General features: G+C 45.2%; 1 protein-coding gene across 1 annotated transcript; it reads right to left on the reverse strand.

The window, feature by feature from the left end:
• Positions 1 to 8,391: 8,391 nt before the first annotated feature.
• Positions 8,392 to 18,279, reverse strand: RAP2C (RAP2C, member of RAS oncogene family). Its single transcript, XM_056491429.1, has 3 exons — positions 17,773 to 18,279; positions 15,723 to 16,042; positions 8,392 to 10,881 (listed from the first exon to the last, which is right to left on the reverse strand). Exons 1-2 carry the CDS (start codon positions 18,043 to 18,045, stop codon positions 15,764 to 15,766), a joined length of 552 nt encoding a protein of 183 aa, XP_056347404.1. The 5' UTR covers positions 18,046 to 18,279; the 3' UTR covers positions 8,392 to 10,881; positions 15,723 to 15,763.
• Between the last annotated feature and the right edge of the window lie 116 nt (positions 18,280 to 18,395).

Below are 18,395 nucleotides of genomic sequence, written 5' to 3' on the forward strand. Positions count from 1 at the left end.
GAGCAGTGCCAAAGGCAGGCACTGGACTGGCATAGGGGACCATTATTGTTGCTGCTGAAAAAAGTCAGAACCACACACAATCCTGTAGGACCCAGAGTGACAGACACACGGCTCAGCAAACCAAAAAAGCCACATTCAGTGCTACAAAGATTTTGCTTGGTGCTTCCTTGGCTGTTTGTACTGAAAATTCCACTGTAAATCACTCCAGACCATTTGCCATGGCTTCTCTTGCACTTCCCAAATATTCCCAGGGATGTCCAGATGGAGGCTGTCAGGACAACACAGTAACTTGTCACCTCTGGTGCAGAGAGAAAAACCATAAAGCTTTTTATCCACAGAAAAATGTACAAGTCTTCTGCTAACCAGGACAGAAAGGAGCCTGAAAGTGAAAGCCAAGCTGCTTTTCCCTGTGAAGCTGCTGCACAAAGCAGCTGAGTCCATCGTGCTGCTCTGCCAGGAGGGGACAGCTGTGCCTGCACCATGCCAGGGACAAACTCCCAGCTCTGCACATGGCCCTGGGGTCTGAGCTCTTTGTGTCACAGGAGAGGGACAGCACCACGTACAACCATCCAGGGGGGCTGAGTGCACTTTCCCTCTGCAGTTTAAAATGTTTGTGCTGTCAAATGTTGAGAGGCACCAAGGAGAGGAGCAGCTCTCCTGCGATGGCTCTCACAGCAGAGGCACAGCTCTGCACTGGGAGCACGGTGGGGACACTGCACTGGCAGGAGGGATGGATGGGGTGCAGTAGAGGAGCCCCCAAAGCCCAGAAGAAGCCAAGTCTCTGCTACAGGCTTTCCTGGCATGCCAGGGGCACTGACCCTGCACTCCACAGATGCTGGTAGAAGCTGGGCACCGGCCAGCTGGGCTGTGAGTGGAAGAAAAGGTTTATTTCACTACCTTGCTATGAAGGAATAAGGCTGGTTTGGGCCAGACAGGACCTCAGACCACCCTATAAAGCTATCCATGGAGCCAGCATGGAGGCAGCAGCAGCAAACAGGATCAAACTCCATAGACAAGAACTTTTTGGCACAGGATACCAAAGGACAGCAAGAGATGTGGGACAAGCAAGATTTGCTTGGGGCATGGAGATTGTTGCAGTCTGAGCAGATGAGGAACCTGTTTAACCCCCACCTATCTCCTTCTGGAGGTGACTTGGGGGCCAGCAGGAGCAGCACACAAGGGGAGCACCAGGAGTAATTCCAGCTCTTGGTCTGAGCCAATGCCCAAGACCAGCCTGGTATGGATGTCCTCCTCATCTGCAGGGGCAGGGAATAATGTGAAAATGGTGCAGGAAAGCACAGAATCTGTGAAGGGAAACACGGCCATAGTGGCAGGTGGGGAGGGGACTCCAAGCAGCAGCATGGTGGAGTGAGCTCTGCTTCAGGGCTCCTTGCTCAGCCTGCTCAGCCCCTGATTTTAAATACTCTGGACCTTGCTGACACCATCCTGTGCTACACCAGCTCTTCCAGGAAGGACTTTGTTCCACCAAGTGCATCTGACCCCATATTAAGCTGGAGGCATTGTCTCAGTGTCTTCAGCCCCTCAAATACCCTGCAGCTTGCTGGAATGGACTGAGCAGAGCAAGAAAGAAGTTTCCTTTCTCCCAAACCCTGTTGCCCCTTTTTCCAAGGAATACTCACACTGATGTTTGGGCATTTCTCCCTTGTTCCCCATTGGTGCTGGAGCAGCCCACAGGACAGGGCAGAGAGCTGAGCACTGCAGCTACACCCTGCAGAGCCTCCTGGAATGGGGAGCCATTGTCACTGGGCAGCCAGTGAGCCAGTTCAGAGCTGCTGTCCTGGTTTGGGGCTGGGGATGGGCAAGGAAATGCCCCAAACCTCCCCACTGCCTCCTGAGAGAGAACAGACCGACAGAGAAGGGACACAATAACATGGTACCCCTGCATCCCTGCAGCTCTGTGCATTGCTGTCCCTATCTTCAAATTTGGTTGAGAAAGGAAATGGAGATGGCTAGATAAAGTCATTGAACCAGGGGATTTTTAACACCACAGTCCAAGAGGCAAGAACCACACCCAGCTCTTTGCTGAGCAGACAGAAGTGCACACTCAAAATGCCAGACAGGACTCACCCAGGTGGACTCTGACCAGCTGTGACCTTTCCTACATTCACATTTCACCTCCTCTTCCACAGCTGGAGCTGCAGGGAGAACACCCACGTTCCCTCCTCACCCAGCCATAACTCCTCCAGCTGCAGGGCCAGGAGCAGCCCAGCTCTGGGACAGCCAAAGTCCTTCTGAACAGCTCCAGGCTCCCAACAGCATATCCCAGCTGGTTAATGAATCCAAGGCATGGCACCAACCCTGTAAACAGGGACATTTCTTTCCAGAACAGGGTACCTACCACATTCCTGCTGCCCCTCCAGGAGGAATGGCTTCACTCTCAGCTGGGGTCCCATCTTATTCATAGTTGCTTTAAACTTTTCATAAAATAGACCTCCTAAAAAGTATTTTTAAAAAGCAAAGCCTGAAAATATTTGGTTTGTTTAGCTTAAAAAGAGCAGAAAGGAATAACAATCACCTGATTGATGCAGAGCCACTCCAGAACAGATCAGCTGTGTTCCCAAGCTAAAGAGAAAATGAAGACTTTGCTGGACATTACAAGGAAGATCTGAGTTAGGTCCTAGGAAAGACCCTTATATTGTGAGGCAGAATACTGGAGCAGGCTGGAAAAACCAGAATTGATTTAGACACACCTGTTGGGGACAGTCTAGATACATGGTCCTTCCTTTAAACCTTTAACAATGATCATTGTTTCACATTTACTTCATATTGTATCTTGAACATATATCAACAGTAAGAGCAGACTCACTGTGTCCTGCCCTTCTAAAAACAGCCCCAAAACTGTTCTATTTATTGAATATAATAAGCAGTGATACATTTACATTTTCATCAAATTTTGCTTGCCAGCGATCAGCTAAATAATCTGACATCAGTGTGCTGAAATTCATTACTCATAAGTAATCACTGGGAAAATGGGAATAATTGCATTTTTTATTTTGTGTTTAGGTGGGGTTCACCCATTACCTTCCAACTGCAGGATAAGACTTCTCTGAGCAGCATTTTGATATCAGAAGGTGACATTACGCAGCAGCATTTTCCTCTCCAGTTTGCCCCAGTCCCACCTAAGGCAAAATTAGTGCATAATCTCATGCTCAAGGAATCACAGAATAAAAGCAACTCTCATTCTTGTGATGATATTTTTATTTCAGCTTCAGCAGCTAAGTGGCTCTTTTTACCTACCTGCAACAACCTCGATTATGCACTAAAGACTCCAAACACAACTGCAATTCCAAATTAACCCTAAGTGCAAAACATTCTTTGAAGTCCCAAAGCCCCAAAATATAAATTTATGTTGATTTCTGTTCTGTGTTTAACCTGTGCTGCACGTGTTTGACTGCCAGGGCTGGAGCACAGCCCCACTCCGAGCTGGAGCAGCCAGGACGAGGCACTCGCTGCCTCCACGCTCCCTCTCGTGGTGCTGCTGGTGCCCCACCACAACCACGGGAGAGGATTCTGTGTGCAGGGAGCAGCAGGTCAGCCCAGCAATCACTGCAGCCATGGCCTTTGCTGGCTTTTGCTCCTTTTTCAGATGTTACATGTTATGTAAAAACTATTACAAGGACTGCAGAAAGCAGCTTGCTGTAAGCAAATACAAGAGACAGCACAAGCTGTACAAGAAACTAGATACAACCCTGGCTCTGGTGATATCCAGACCACTTTATCTCTTTTTTGATATGCCAGTTACACTGTGTTGTTGGCACAGCTATATAAAAAGCACTTTGTGATGGTTAATTCAAATAGGTCACTTCAAAGCCATGAGAAAGCAATTTCTGCAGCAAGAGAAAGCTCTTCAATGTGCTGAATCAAAGGAACACTGCTGTCTCCAGGGCCTTGGGCATCACACAGTACTCAGTGATTTCCAGCTGGGCAGAGGCACCTCACCACACCTGTGAGCAGTGCACAGCACTGGGCTGGTACCTTTATTTTTTGCTGTGCTTTATTTTTTCACACATGTTGCTGCTGGGCCACTTGCTGAGCATCAGGAAGGATCCTACAGCCAATGTCTGAGGAAGCTGCCAAATGGAGTCTGCAATGCCAGGTGAATCCTGGTGGAAAGGATAGAGTTCTAAGGAACTATACTACTTGTTTTCATGATAGATGTGGTTTCCCTCTTGGCTCAAGACAAATAACTCTGGTTGAGTAAGCCTTGATTACATCTAGACACAGAAACACACGTGTTCTCCAGGTACCTCCAGGCCAATGGACCAGACCCATGCCACCATATGGATCTTGATCCTGAGTTTTATTAACACTTCCCTCTCAGGTAGCCTCTGTACCTCCACTTGGTTTTTTTCCTTTTATTCTTTCTCAAAAGACCCTTATCACATTTCAGTCCTACCAGCGCACACCAAATTCCAGGAATGCAGCTCACAGCAGAGCAGGTCAAAGCTATTCTTCACAGCAGGCAGAGGAGGACAACAGAGCAGTATCCACCTGAAGCTGGCAGCTGGGGACTTTTGTAGTGATCCCCACTTCATGACCCCTCTTCCAGGGCCTTCTGACAGACATTTCCAAAACCAGGAAACATTCCTACATTGTGACTGTCCCGAGGTCTCACGGGTACCTTCACAAAACCTTTCCAGATGATTAAACTGGGCCCCCAGATGGAGCCATTTGGATGATCCTGAGCTCACAACTACCTCGCAGACAGCTGAAGGGAAAGGAATGCAGTGGACACTCAAGCACTTCTAACCACAGCCTGACACTGGGCAGGCCCTGCAGCTAAAATCTTCCTTTTAACCTATTAAAACATCTGCATTACTGAGATTAGACCTAGAGCATTTGGCAAGGCTGTGCTAATTCCTGGAACAACGAATGGAAAATAATGACAGGACTAGTAATGTGACTGTGGTCACTGAGACACAGCACTGCAAGGGACTTCAGGGATCCCACATGATAGCCCAACACACTCCTTCCTCCAGCACTGGTTATTCAGCATCATCTTAGAAAATCCTTCACCATCCCACATAACTGCAACTTGCTCCAGCACTTACATGTGCTCTGTGAGCAGCCTTCTCTCTTTTCCAACATAAATCAGCTTTCTGAAAATTCAGCTAAATTCTTGTTTTCCCACAGAAGCCAGGCTGTTGGTGATTATACAATCATTATTAATTTGAGGAAAAGGGGTCTAAGATCTGTCCCAGCAGTAGGATGAATCCCAAGCTGATGACTGATCATCCTATCTTGCCAGCTCCCAAAAAGACAAGTAACCCTTCAGGAACATCAGAGATAGCAAGTGTATTTTTTCTTTTCTGGGCTGACCAAATAATTTAAACATAATGTCAAGGTAGATCTTCTAAGGACATAAAACTGTATGAACTAGTTGGCCTAGCAGCAGGAAAAAATAAACAATTTCTGGAAAAGCCAGAAATTTCCCAGAAAGCTGATTGTTTGCTTTACTGACTTAATTAAACCTTTTAGTAGAAGTATGAGTCTTAAGACTGAACAAGTTATACTGTAGTCTCACAAATGTATGAAATACTAATCCTTTTCATAAGTCTGAGAATTTTTCAACTTTGTTATTCAAGTTCTAGGCCACTTATTTATTTACATGCAAGAAGTCCAATTTCAAAATTATTCTACAACGCTGGTGGATCTGATTCCAAGCAAGTCCAAGCAGCTCCACATCTCTAACACACCCTACCCCTATGCCCCAGGAGAGAAGTGCTACAGTTAAGATTTTTCTTCCCAGGCAAGAACAATTGAGGTCACCCAGTAACTGGCAGTGTCGCTGAGTCTCAAATCCCACGCAAGCCTAATCACCAGAAATATGCTTAGGAGGAAGTAAGGCACTGCAAAGAGAGCTGTCACAGCACACTCAGACTGAACCAGCAGAACACCAAGGAGCACAGAACTGCCACAAACCAAACAAGCAGCAAAGCCTCCCCTATGAGTGAATATTTTACAGGTTCTTACAACATCAGAGACTTTTTCCCATCAATTATTGCAGTTATTGCTCCAGACCCTTCGGAGGGACTTGAAGAAAACAGCTTTGAAGGAGAGCACCAGAGGCAAGTAAGCTGGTTCCATACTAAATAGATTGTTTCCACAGAGAGCAATTTCATCCCTCACAGTCCTGCAATCAGCACTCACTGCCAGCCAAGCTCAGTGCTGCCCTCAGCAGCACCAACACATGACTGCCAGTGGGACATCCCCTCTGAACAGAACGCTGTGCTGATGTACAGCTCAGAGCCCTTCTCCTCTGCTCCTTGCAGCTGTATTGACCAGGCACAGATAAAAGTGGCTATGTAAAACACCAGAAACCCACATTATTTCACTTTCAGAGCACACACACCGGGCCACGTCACCTCCTGCCCGCAGCTCCGGGAGCTGGTGGTGCTTCCTCCAGCGAGCAAACCGTGACTCAGGCAGCCCCAGCAGCCACCCGGGCTCTGCTCTGCAGCACAGATAACTCACACAGGGCAACACAAACTGCTCTGGAACCCTATCTCATTTTAATTAAGACTAGACACTTCCACCTAGTTTCACACTGTAATTACAGCCCAGCCTCCTGGGGCAGATGCCAGCATGCAGCTCCACGCGAGGTGTGGCCGGTGGTTCACCCTCCTCCCTGGCAGGGTCTCTGTCCCAACTGTGGGGTTGCTGTGGCTGTGGGGTGTGTGGGATGTACCCCTGCACACCCAGTCAGGCTGCTGTACCCCAGCAAAGCACCCAGCTCTGCCCTGGGCAGTGACACAGCTACGTGTCACCCGTGCTGGCTGGGGGAGCAGGGTGGGGACAGGCTCCCCTGTGCTGCTGCTGACTCCTGCTCTCAGCTGGCACATCCCTGTCCTCTGGCTGCAGGGGGAAGCAGGACACTGGGAGATTTCTGCAGGTACCTGTATAGCAAGACCTGGTAGACCAAAGAAAAAGCTGCCATGAAACACTACATGAACAGCCCCAAAACCAGACAGAGCAACATGACATTGCCACACCTATTTAACAAAGAACGCTGCACAAATCTGTGCAGCAGCAACTGAGTTCACTCTCAGCACCAAGACTTTTGAAAGATTAATAGCCTTAAATAACAATCCTATGTCCTTCCTAAAAATCCCCAACCCAGCCTGCATTACACTGTCACTAGTGTCACAGGGGCTCACATATGTACTTGCATCACTTCCCAACCTACAAGGGGAAACAGGAAGCAGCTTCCTTAGTTACACTGAGTGCCATAAGGAATTGGGAGTATTGCTGCATTCTGACTTCTTTCAAACCACATGAGAAGACAGACTCACACAGCAATGAATGAAATAGTAAAACCTCAAAGCAAACTGATCCTAAAGTGTCAGCTCCCACCCTCAGTGACACAGGGCATGCTTCACCCTCCCCTCTCAGCTAGGTTAGGGAAGCAGACATTTCACCCAAAATCACTTAGACACAGACCCTGCTCTTCTCTATCATTTTCCTCTTGAGATGGAAACTACTTCTCTATTTCAGCAAAGGAAGTGTGAGCAGGAAGAAGAAACAGCACAAAAACCTACCTACAAGATAAGGCAAATGCTATCTCAGCTGGAGGAGGGGTGGTGAGCAGGCTGCGTGGTTTTGCCTGTTGGCACATTGCTGAGGACTGAAGGTACCAAGATACCAACTTTTTCTGAACTTGAAATCACATTCTCCATTATGTACAGCTTTAGCTACAAACACAGTACTAAAGGTCACTGCCAAGACTGTGTGTCCTGAGGAAGATGCACTTTTTGTTACAGGGCCCAGTGACGATCACTGACTTGGCAAATTCAGGGCTTTTACTGAGCATTTAAGATAATTGCTATCAAATAGCTTTGGGCACTTTGGTTTTCTGGAAAAATCTTCTGCCTCTCCTGTGGCAGAGCTCCAGGAGCACTCACTCTGCCAGGATGGTGGAAAGATATCAGCTCTGGCTGGAAAGCAGCTACAGACACTGCAAGGTGATATCAGGACTTGCAGCCATCTTCACACATAAAGCCTGCATGAAAACAAGAATGTTAAAGATTCACAGAAGACAAACACAGATTTCTTTTGAACAAAGCTCCATCACACTGGCCTGTGAGGAGGCTGCTCTGAACCAGCCCCCAGCTCAGGGAGTGCCTGCCTTGCACAGGAAGGTGAAGCACAGCCCCTGCTCCCCCTTCTCTCTCCTCTGAGCACCTGAGACTGTGAGCCTTACACCCAGCTGGGGCACAGGTGTACACCCAGGACTCACTCAAGACAATTCAAATGTAGTTGCTGCATTTAGAATAACCACGACCTCAAAAACAACCCACAAAACAAAAAGCAGCAACAGCTTGTCAGTTCAGCCCACTCCAGAAGAAACTGAACAGAGACTACACACCCCAGTTTGGTAATACAGGTATCTATTTTATTAAAAAAGTTACAAACAGGTGGACTGTAGGGTTGTCTTACAAAATGACAAGAATGAATTCTACTGGAAAAAACTTTTTACAAAGCATTATAGGTAATTGTTCCATTTTTGCACTTGTTATTCCAGATTTCACCTATCACTGATAAAGATACAGTACATTAGATACAAGATGTTAGGTTACATTTTTGTTTGTAGAGCCCTACTGCAGTGATTTGAACAACTCCTAAACAGATGCCATAGTAAAGACAATACATATTGCATTTATTATTAGCCTCTTACTCTAATAAGCAACTTCACATGCAAACTATTGAGGAAGCCTAAATAAACTTTTGGTCCCTTTTTCCCCCCAAAGTGTGCTGAAGAAACCATCTCTCATTTTCCCAGTCCTGTCACTCTAAGCTAGTTCAAGTTTAAGGTTTTTTTTCATTTGTTTGTTTTTTGTGGTTTTTTTTTTCTTTTTTCTTTTTTTTGCTGAGGTCAATGAAAATGAACACTGCTTTGAAAACTACCCATAGGAATGAACCACTGACCAATATCAACCAACTTTTTCCTTCTTAGACAAAGGAAAACTAGGATCTTTATGAATTACTTTCATATTCTATTACTTCCTTACAACCTACAAAAAAGATCAACAACCATCACTTAAAAAACCAAAAAATCTACTTTGAATACAAGGTTTGGTTTAATTCTGATATTAAAGTGCAAACCTAAGTATTAGCCTCAGCCTGTTTATAAAATTTGTACAAACAGGAAAAAAAAATTCAAGTAACCCCACAGAAAAAGAATCAGGTGTTTCAATAACCAGGCAGAAATCCTGGTGTCCTCTTCTCTTCAGGATTCAAATTCCAACACTGAATGTAGACCTAGAATCTTTATTTCTGCTAATATTGTAAAGTCAGCCTGCATTACTACCAATAAAACACTTTAATATTGAGATACTGTACCGGTGATCTTTTATTGTTTTAAATGCCATCATCCACAATACAATTTGTGAGTTTTCAACTGCTTAACCTCATATATCCATCACTGCTTTTACTGGAGCTTTTCTCATAGATATTTAGCTATTACAGGGAAAGAATGTACATTTCTAGAAGCATGTTCAAATGACTAAAGCTGGGCTCCTAAAAACCTAGAACTTTGGTGCAGTAGGTGAGCTGCAGTTATTAAATTTCTGCAAAAAAAATTACACATTTTAAACCACTGCTAGAAAAAGCTCTCATGTATGCAACACGTTAATAAAGGTGAACAAAAAGATTTTGTCTGTTCTTTGTACATTTTCATTCTGCTCTTTATACCTGTGTTATTGTTAAAATTTTCAAGTATTCAGAGAAAATGTTGATCAGGTAAACAATAAGGAAGGCAATGGCTGTTTAAAGCACGCTTGCAGTTAGTATCACTGAAACCTGGTGCTTTTCCCCTTGTTACACCAACTTGTCTCTAATATTAAACTTGTTTATTGGGGAAAAAAAAACCAAACTAAAAAGCAATTTGTGACAGTGCAAGAAAAACTTTAACAAATATTGCTTTAAAATATTATTCAGAAAGACAAATATAAGGAACTATAAAAGGTAAAGTGATCTTATTTGCATTAGATTTACATATGCAGAGGTCTAGTAGATGTCTCTTACTGTGCCAGGCAAAGCTGAGCTGACAGAGTAGGCATACAGCCTGTTTTGAAGGATACATTATCCCTTTTCAAAGGCAAAAAGAAGCAATTTGTAAACAAGCAAGTTTAGAAACTCAGTAGAAGGAAAAGTGTGCTGCTGTTTTTCAATGCTACAATTGTCACGTTCAATTAAGAAACCCGAGATTGCCAGAAACATCAGCTGGAGACTTTATATCCCACTCCAAGTAATCCCTACTGTCAAACTGGACTGGTTACAAACACACTGTCACAGCTGCATCTGCCAAGAAAAGGGATACTACATCCACACAACAGAGGTGCCTTCAGTATCTTTCCATGACACTGTCACACGTAAACAAAAAGTCTCAAAGAATGACCAACTACATTATAGGAGAAAACCTTGCAAATAGAAATAAGCACTGATGCGAGGTAATATACAGAAGTAACCATTTGTTTAAGGCTCAACTTATTCTCCATTAAAACTCTCTTCTTTTAAAAGGCATTGAGTAGGTAATACTGAGTTTAAGTATTTAATAAATACAAGTTCAGAATTGATTAAAGAAATCAATTAAAATATTAAAAATGAACTCTTGCATATTAGCCATTATATGAACTTAGAAAGCTATAAAAGGACTGATAGATAAAGAACAGATTTTAAAACTTATGGTAAACATGCTAAGCATTCTGATTAAGGTGTGTGGATCCTGGAGGCCACCAACCTTATGCACTTAGATGTATGGCAATGTGCTGTAATAGAGACAGGTTTACCAAGGCTCAGCTCTGCAACCTGGGCTGAAAGTTCTCCAAAGCAGCATCTGTGCAAGTTTCCTCTGAGTTTTATCTGCAATTTAAACAAAAAAAAAAAAAAAAAAAAACAAAAAAAAAAAAAAAAAAAAAAAAAAAAAAGGAAAAGAAAGCCACATTCAATACACATCCAAAGTGAACACAGCTCCTCCCTTGCCCAGAATTGCCACTTTTCCATCCTGAGCTCCAAAGCACTGTTTTTCACAGTAGCATTCCCAAATGCTTCACTAACTCTGGTAATATAAGAGGCAAGCAGGTAATAACCTACTGCTATTCACTTTGTAACAGCTCCTGCTGTGGGATACGAAATTGCATGTATCTAAAGATCTGAAAAAGCCAGGAAATTTAAGTTCTCTTCTACAGATGCACCAATGCAGGACCTAGTGCTGTGTAATACCCAGAAACATACAATAGCCTTTACACAGCAATGACCTTTAGCACAAGTTCTGGGAACAGGCAGATGAGACAATTAAGTCAGTTTTGACTTGTGTTCTCAGCAACCAGACCATCTAAATGACTCCAAAAAAAGCCCCTTAGCATTGAGACAGCAGGGACAGAGCTGTACACCACCATCCTCAATCAAGCACACCAACATGTTACCAATGGGACCAAACCATCTCTGCATTTCAGGAAACCTGCTTGTAGCTCCCAGGGTTTATCTGCAGAGATATCCTAAAAGTCTCAGGTGAAGCTCAAAGTCAGAAACCTGTCATATGTATGTGTGTGTACTTCACACTAGCTTGATCCACAGCTTTTCAGGGATTTTGAAGAGCTTTCTCAACTCTTGAAGTAATTTCACCAAAGGAGTCAAGACCTTATGTTTCCTACAGCACCACTTCTTTTCAGCTGTTGATTTGCTCTCAGCTAACAGTTTGTCACAGCAGAGTGCTCTGACACAGCCAGGGTTCCCCTTCCTGCCTAACAATGGGTCAACCCCAACACTCAGGAGCAGCACTCCTGCCCTGACAGGAGCCAACAACCAGGTTTTTCTTGCTTATTTGTCTGTTTTCCAACTAACAGCAATTCTCTCCCAGTCTGGTGAAATCACTCCCACCCCACACACTGCTGCTGGTCCACAATTTTAGACAGAGAGGGTCCCTGAACTGCCAAAAGCAGCAAACCAATATTTAGCTTCTAATGGGGATAGACTGGACCTGCTTAATAGATGTTTTATCTTTGCTCAGAGCACAGAAGAAGCAAAACATTAACAGCATAGCTCCCCATCCTACCAGAGTTAGATCCACCCCAAAAACTTCATCTAAACCCAGCATTCAAAAATGTAGCCAGCAAAGAATTGCTGGGATTAGTAAGAACAGAAAAATGAAGTAATGGTACTTTTCTCCACATGCCCTTCAGCATCCTTGTGTTTGCAGGTGTGGGACTTCCCAATTCAGATTTGTCATGACTCCATTTGTGTTTAGTTACTAAAATTAACACTACATGATACCTTATCTGGCTTCATTTGCCTGTGACATTTTATAGCACCCTCTGGTCTCTTCTCTGAGCAGGGAAATACAGTATAATAAATGTATCTGTGTTGCACTGCCACATAGCCTAGAGTACACTTTCAGTTTTTATTCCTAGAGAGGAACAGGTTTCCTTCAACCTTGCTAGTATCAGTTACTCATGAACCCAGGGGACAGAATTCACTAATCAGAAGCAGTCTTTCATCCCAATGTTAAGGTATTATCAATCCTATTTGTATCAGAAAGGCTTTACTCTACGAGCACTCTACCAGGTACCATACTTTAAGGAAGATTCAAAACACAAAACAGTGTCATACTGAAAATTCAAGAGAAATGCTGGAGCAAGGAATACAAAGCAGGTCCTGGAACTCTCCTATCTCTGAATGCAAGAGCAAAACGACAGAAGACCACTGCAGAAACAGGAAAGGGGAGGCGGGAAACAGGATGAGAGAAAAAACCACATTTTCAAAAGGAACTATGGGTTATCCTGACTATGCAGTTATGTTCCATCCTTCATGTCATCCAAGGCAGCTGACTGGAACAGCAGTTCCACAATTGCTTCTCAAAAATCACATCATAGCTGACAGACAGGCCGAGGTATCAGCACCAAAAAGAGGTTAAGTGGTACCTGTGAGTTAAAACTGACACTGGAACAGCCTCAGGCAAAGCTAGGCCCAGCAAAAAAAAAAAAAAAAAATTCCACCCCCACCCCTCCCATGGGTTTCTGCAGCAGAACTGCAGGAACACAAACTGCTGTATGTACTGCTCTGAACTGACACACCCAAGACTCCTCCTGGACACAGCCAGGTTACAGAACTCAGAGATTATGATGATGATCCCAGGACACAGCTGTAGTTCAAGCCCACTTCCTACACACAGATTTTCAGACAGCTGGTTCTACTTCCTCAGTTTCAATTTACCTAGGAGGGGTCACTCCTAAAGCAGAGGTCTGACAAGCAGCAATTGTTTCCTGGATCACAGATAAGCAGGATTACAAAGCTGATTAGAGCTATCACAAGACACCATCAGCACCTCTCCTACCAGAGCACATCAGACAGAAATTACCAAGCAGCAAAGGCTTATGATAAAGTTAATGAGATCCTACATCTACTCAATCAAAGAACAAGGATAAAGTGGGAGCCAGGAAGAGGAAAGTACCCCAAAAGTGTTCGGCTGAAGCGAAATATAAAGAGCATGAAGCCTGTGAAAAGCCAGAATGAGTAATAAAAGCTCCAGACATAATGAGAACTGGACTGAATAGGAAATGGATCAGGAAGGAAAGACTTGTTTGGCACAGGTGATGAGCCTATACTGGGTAGAGACAGCATTCCCCAGAAGCAAGGAAGCAGCTCCTGCTAAAGGCTTGGGGTGATTGTCTAAGCCAGGCAGAAGGAAGGAGAGGAAATCTCTGTCACAAAAGCTTAGATCCTCTGTCTCAAGAGCTCACAGATGTTTCTTCTGAAACAAGAACACGTTTAGGAAACCCACCAAATCTAGGCATAAGTTATCATTCAAAGGAATAAAATGTTGCCCTGCTCCTTCTTCAATTTCACCCTTAAGATTAAATGTACTACTTAGTGCTAAATCCAGAAGCAGATAGGTTACAAAGCCTGCCCTAGAAGCAATTAAGTCCAGAACTATAAATTTCAAGGATGAAAGGCCTGATTTTGTTAAGAGTTTAAGACAGTAACCTGCACAAGATGAACCATTAGTAACCCAGGGAATTACTATATCCTTTGGCATGATACTTCTAGTCCATATAATCTTGTTTGTGAAGCTGCCTTAGAAATAGCTGCAACATTGCATTACTATACACAATTCAGGAGACCACCCCTGCAGCACACAATTAAAAAAAAAAAAAAAAAGGCAGTAATTTCTTAAGATTCATTTCTTCCTACAACTCTGTCAACTCTGCAGGTGTGATTAATGTACAATAAAAGACTTTATTTATATTTTCCTCTGCTCCAAAACAAGCAGCTCACTCACCTTTCAACAAGCAAATCTCAAACTTACACACACCTCTTAGAGACAGCAACCCTTCCTAATTTCACAGAACTGGAGATAAAAACATCATGTATTATTTGTAGCATGACAGTGCTAGGGCCATGAGCACCTAAAACTTCTTATTTGCAAAGCACTTGATAAAAATCTCAAATACAAGCTTTGAGACTTCACTCTCTGACCTTGCATTCAAGATTAAAGAGGATACATGGTCCAAAGCTTCCAGTAATAACCTATTTTCCCTCTTGTCACTCAGACACAAAAAGTTCCTTTGAGTTAAGAAAGTCACTAACATGGCAGTGGGAGTCTGTGTGCAGCTGTCAGGAGGGGCAGTTCCTTCCCCTGAACTTCCACATCATCCCTCACTCCTGCACTTGCCCTCAGACATCAGGATGAGTTGTTTGTGAAGACAAGTCCAACAGACAGCTGGAGGTCTGAGGGGCCAGCTGCAGCACAGAGCACCAACAGTGCTTTGCAGTAACATGGATTTGAGCCAGTGTGAAACGAGACCTGCAACAGCTACAGGGGAAACAGGAGAGTGGGGGGTTCAGAACCACCTCACAGGAACACACATCAGGGAGGAACAGACCTGTTCACAGTCAGGTGAAAAAGGTGCTGAAAAAGAACACACATGTAGTCTTTCATACATGTGAAAGGCCAAAGGTAGCTGTCCTGGAGGAAAAAAGAAAAAAAAAAAAAATCAAAGCAACACCTGGCATAGGGGAAGCTTTACAGTGGGCCCTCTGAACACCACACTCTCACCACCTCTCATGAGTCACTGGGAAAGGGGAGTTGTGCATTGGGAAGCCATTTCACAGTGTGTTCTCTGCTCTGGAGATTTGAGATGAAGAGCACTTTGTGCATGCCCTTGACTATTACATGTGGGCTTAGAGCCACTTACCACTCAGGGTGGTTCTCTTGCAAGAGAAACTTATTCCACTGATAAGTCAGGAGGGTACTATCAGTTCTGTACTACAGAACTTTATTTCTTTTAAACAAGCTCAAAGTCTTCTCAGAAAAACTCCTGGGAAACTTGGTCACAATAATCCCACTGAAGTCCAAGGTAACTCCCATTCCTTGAAAATAGTTCAGATACCAGCTACAAGAATAAACCCACTGCAACATCACAAAGCACTTATGCAGAATAACAGCATCAAATACAGCACTGACAGTCAAAGTAGGTGCAGATGAGATCATTCACTTTGTGTCATTGTGAAATTACTGCAAGCAAATGCAGCATTCCCTGACTAACCCTACTGGAAGTAACACGAAGTCCATTTGACTCAATCGTGTGCACATGAGCTCCCATCTCTTTTGGAGGAAGGCTGCCTCCTTTCAGACTCCCTGTCCCTTTATCTTTACTGAAACACCATGTTTAGCCACCTCAGCTAGTTATGACTGTTCCACCAACCTGCTCTGTATGGCCATGGTTGAGGTTTTTCTTAATTTCTCTCACTGGACGATGCAAGTTGTACAACACTGATCTTGTTTTTCAGGCAGGGAGGCATAGTTCATTTGCCTGACGATCTCAGCAAACAGTTCATCCACCATTGTTTTGCTCTTGGCTGAAGTCTCCATGAAGGGACAGCCCCACTCCTGAGCCAGGGCTCTGCCTTCTGCAGATAAGACTTCCCTCTCCGACTCCAGATCCACTTTATTCCCCACCAGGATCAGAGGAACTTTCTCGTATCTCTTCACCCGGACGATCTGGTCCCTCATTGGCTTGATGTCCTGGTCAAACAATCCAGCTGGTTAGTACATGCAAGCAATCAAATCACAGGGAGCTGCTACAGAAACACATTTTAATAACCCTCACGTGCAACTGAACATTAAAAAATACATCAGAAGATTTTTTTTAAACTCACAGTCACACAGATCTAGAATTCAGAGAAAATTTACCACCTATCACTAAGCTGCTACTTTTTTATGAAAGCATTCACATTTTATAGGATACATGTGCATTTACAAACAGAAAGTGACTGCTTGCTTTCAGGTGGTTCAGCCAGAGGTACTGCTGCTCTGAAGGTTGGTTTCAGCTTTCTGAAGAAGTTGAGTCAAGTCTAAGGACCTGTAACCCTAGCAGGGGCATGCCATTACACAACCATTTAGGAAGTTTGTGCTTAGTTTACAGCTTGAGAAAGCCATCAATTTAAATAAAGCCTTCTCAGTCCTGGAATGCTTAGAATAATTCATTGTGAACACATTTAATCACATGTAAGTAACCAAATTAGATGCTGTAAAGAGATTTTATTACCTAGAGATGCATTTATTCAAGTCTGAGCCGACACGGGGAGTTTACACTTGAAAGTCTGAGTCAGCCTCCTCTGCCCCCTGAGTGTTTTAAGTTACTATCAGTACTACAAATTCTTGCATAGTTCTGAGACAAAGCAATCCCAGCGTTTGAAGTTACCACTGTGTAAAGAACTGCGGAGTGGTTTACACCTACAGCCTTCAGAGCAAACACACTAGAGACAGACGGGAACAATTAAATATTAACAAGGTGGATTACTCTACACCCATTCCTCAAATAATGCGGGCTCACTGGAACCCAAAAATCAGTGAAAATGAGAGCAGAATCATCCCAATGTCACTGCTGTTGTTTCCCAGAGATAAGCACGTCTTCAGCTCGCACAGGGTTGTTTCGAGGCCTCTGCTAAGATAAGGTTTAGCCTTCAGCAGAAGCAAACAGTGGGGGTGTGCAAGGTCTTGCCAAGCAGCTGGAACACACCCAGCTCAGCAGCCCAAGCCAAGGCAGGAGCTGCAAATCCCTGCGCTGCACGGAGTGCTGCTAAATTCACTTACTGCCCAAAAACAAAACCCCGTTTCTACAGGCAGCTTAGACCAGTTGCTGGCTGAGACAATGTCTCAGAGACAAAATGTCTTTTTTTGGAGAGTTTTAAGAGTAGAAATCAAATCCAGATCCAGAAATAATCATGTATAGCTAGTTCTCCTCTCCAGTACTCCACCTACGCTGGGAGAGCATCAAGCTCGTGCTGGACAGGAATATATTTTGGGGGCAGGGAGCGGAAAATAGCAGCTCACTTAACAAGTCACAACTGCAGAACAATGAGACTCTCTTCAAAAGCAACTGCAGAAACATGCCTTTTAGGAAGGAGAGGGGGTTGGAAGGGGAAGTCTCGATTTTAATATCGAGTGATTTCTTCACAAAAGGGGATTGCCAAGAGATTTCTGTTGGGGAAGTGGGAGCTAGTCATTGTTCTCCAGCACTGCGTGGGATTTAACAATGGTGGCACCCTGATAAGTAGCTGCAAAGCAAGCAGTTTTCCATCAGGAAGCAGAGCTAGTAAACGCGCTTTCAAGCTGGGCATTTACACTTTTGGCCCTTCCGAGATAAAAGAGAATCTACGCACACGTGGCTACCCCTAAAACTTCCTCCTCGGCCCGGCGCCCTCCCCGGGGCAGGGCGGCTCCAGCCGAGGACGGACCCCGGGCGAGGTTACCTGGAAGGACTGCTGGTTGACCAGGCTGTAGACGAGGATGAATCCCTGCCCGTTCTTGATGTAGAGGTCGCGCATGGAGGCGAACTGCTCGGTGCCCGCCGTGTCCAGGATCTCCAGCACCGAGGGGGACGAGTCCACCTCGATCTCCTTGCGGTAGAAGTCCTCGATGGTGGGGTCGTACTTCTCGATGAAGGTCCCGGTGACGAACTGCACCGTCAGGGCGGACTTCCCCACCCCCCCGCTGCCCAGCACCACCACCTTGTACTCCCGCATCGGGCCCCGCTCGCCGCTCCCCGCCGGGCCCGGGCCTAGGGCAGGCGGCACCGCGGCCCTCGCATAGCCCCAGCCCGCCTCAGGTGAAGGGCGAGGCCGCACTGCTCCCGCACCGTCCTGGGGGGAGCGAGACCCCCGTCAGCGCCCGGCGCGGCCCCAGCCCCGCGGAGCTCCCTCACCGCCGCGCTCCCGCCATCGCCGCCTCGGCCGCGGGACCCGCCCGCCAGGGCCACCCCCACCCGGAAGGGTTTTGCTGAGGCACCGGAGGCGGCCCCGCCCCGTCGCCTCGCGCTCACTTCCGGCGTGCTGCGTCACGGCCTGCCCGAACTGCGCCCGGGGGGCAGGTTTGA

The sequence above is a fragment of the Oenanthe melanoleuca genome, chromosome 4A, assembly GCF_029582105.1.
Source record: "Oenanthe melanoleuca isolate GR-GAL-2019-014 chromosome 4A, OMel1.0, whole genome shotgun sequence".
In the NCBI taxonomy this organism is placed as follows: Eukaryota; Metazoa; Chordata; class Aves; order Passeriformes; family Muscicapidae; genus Oenanthe; species Oenanthe melanoleuca.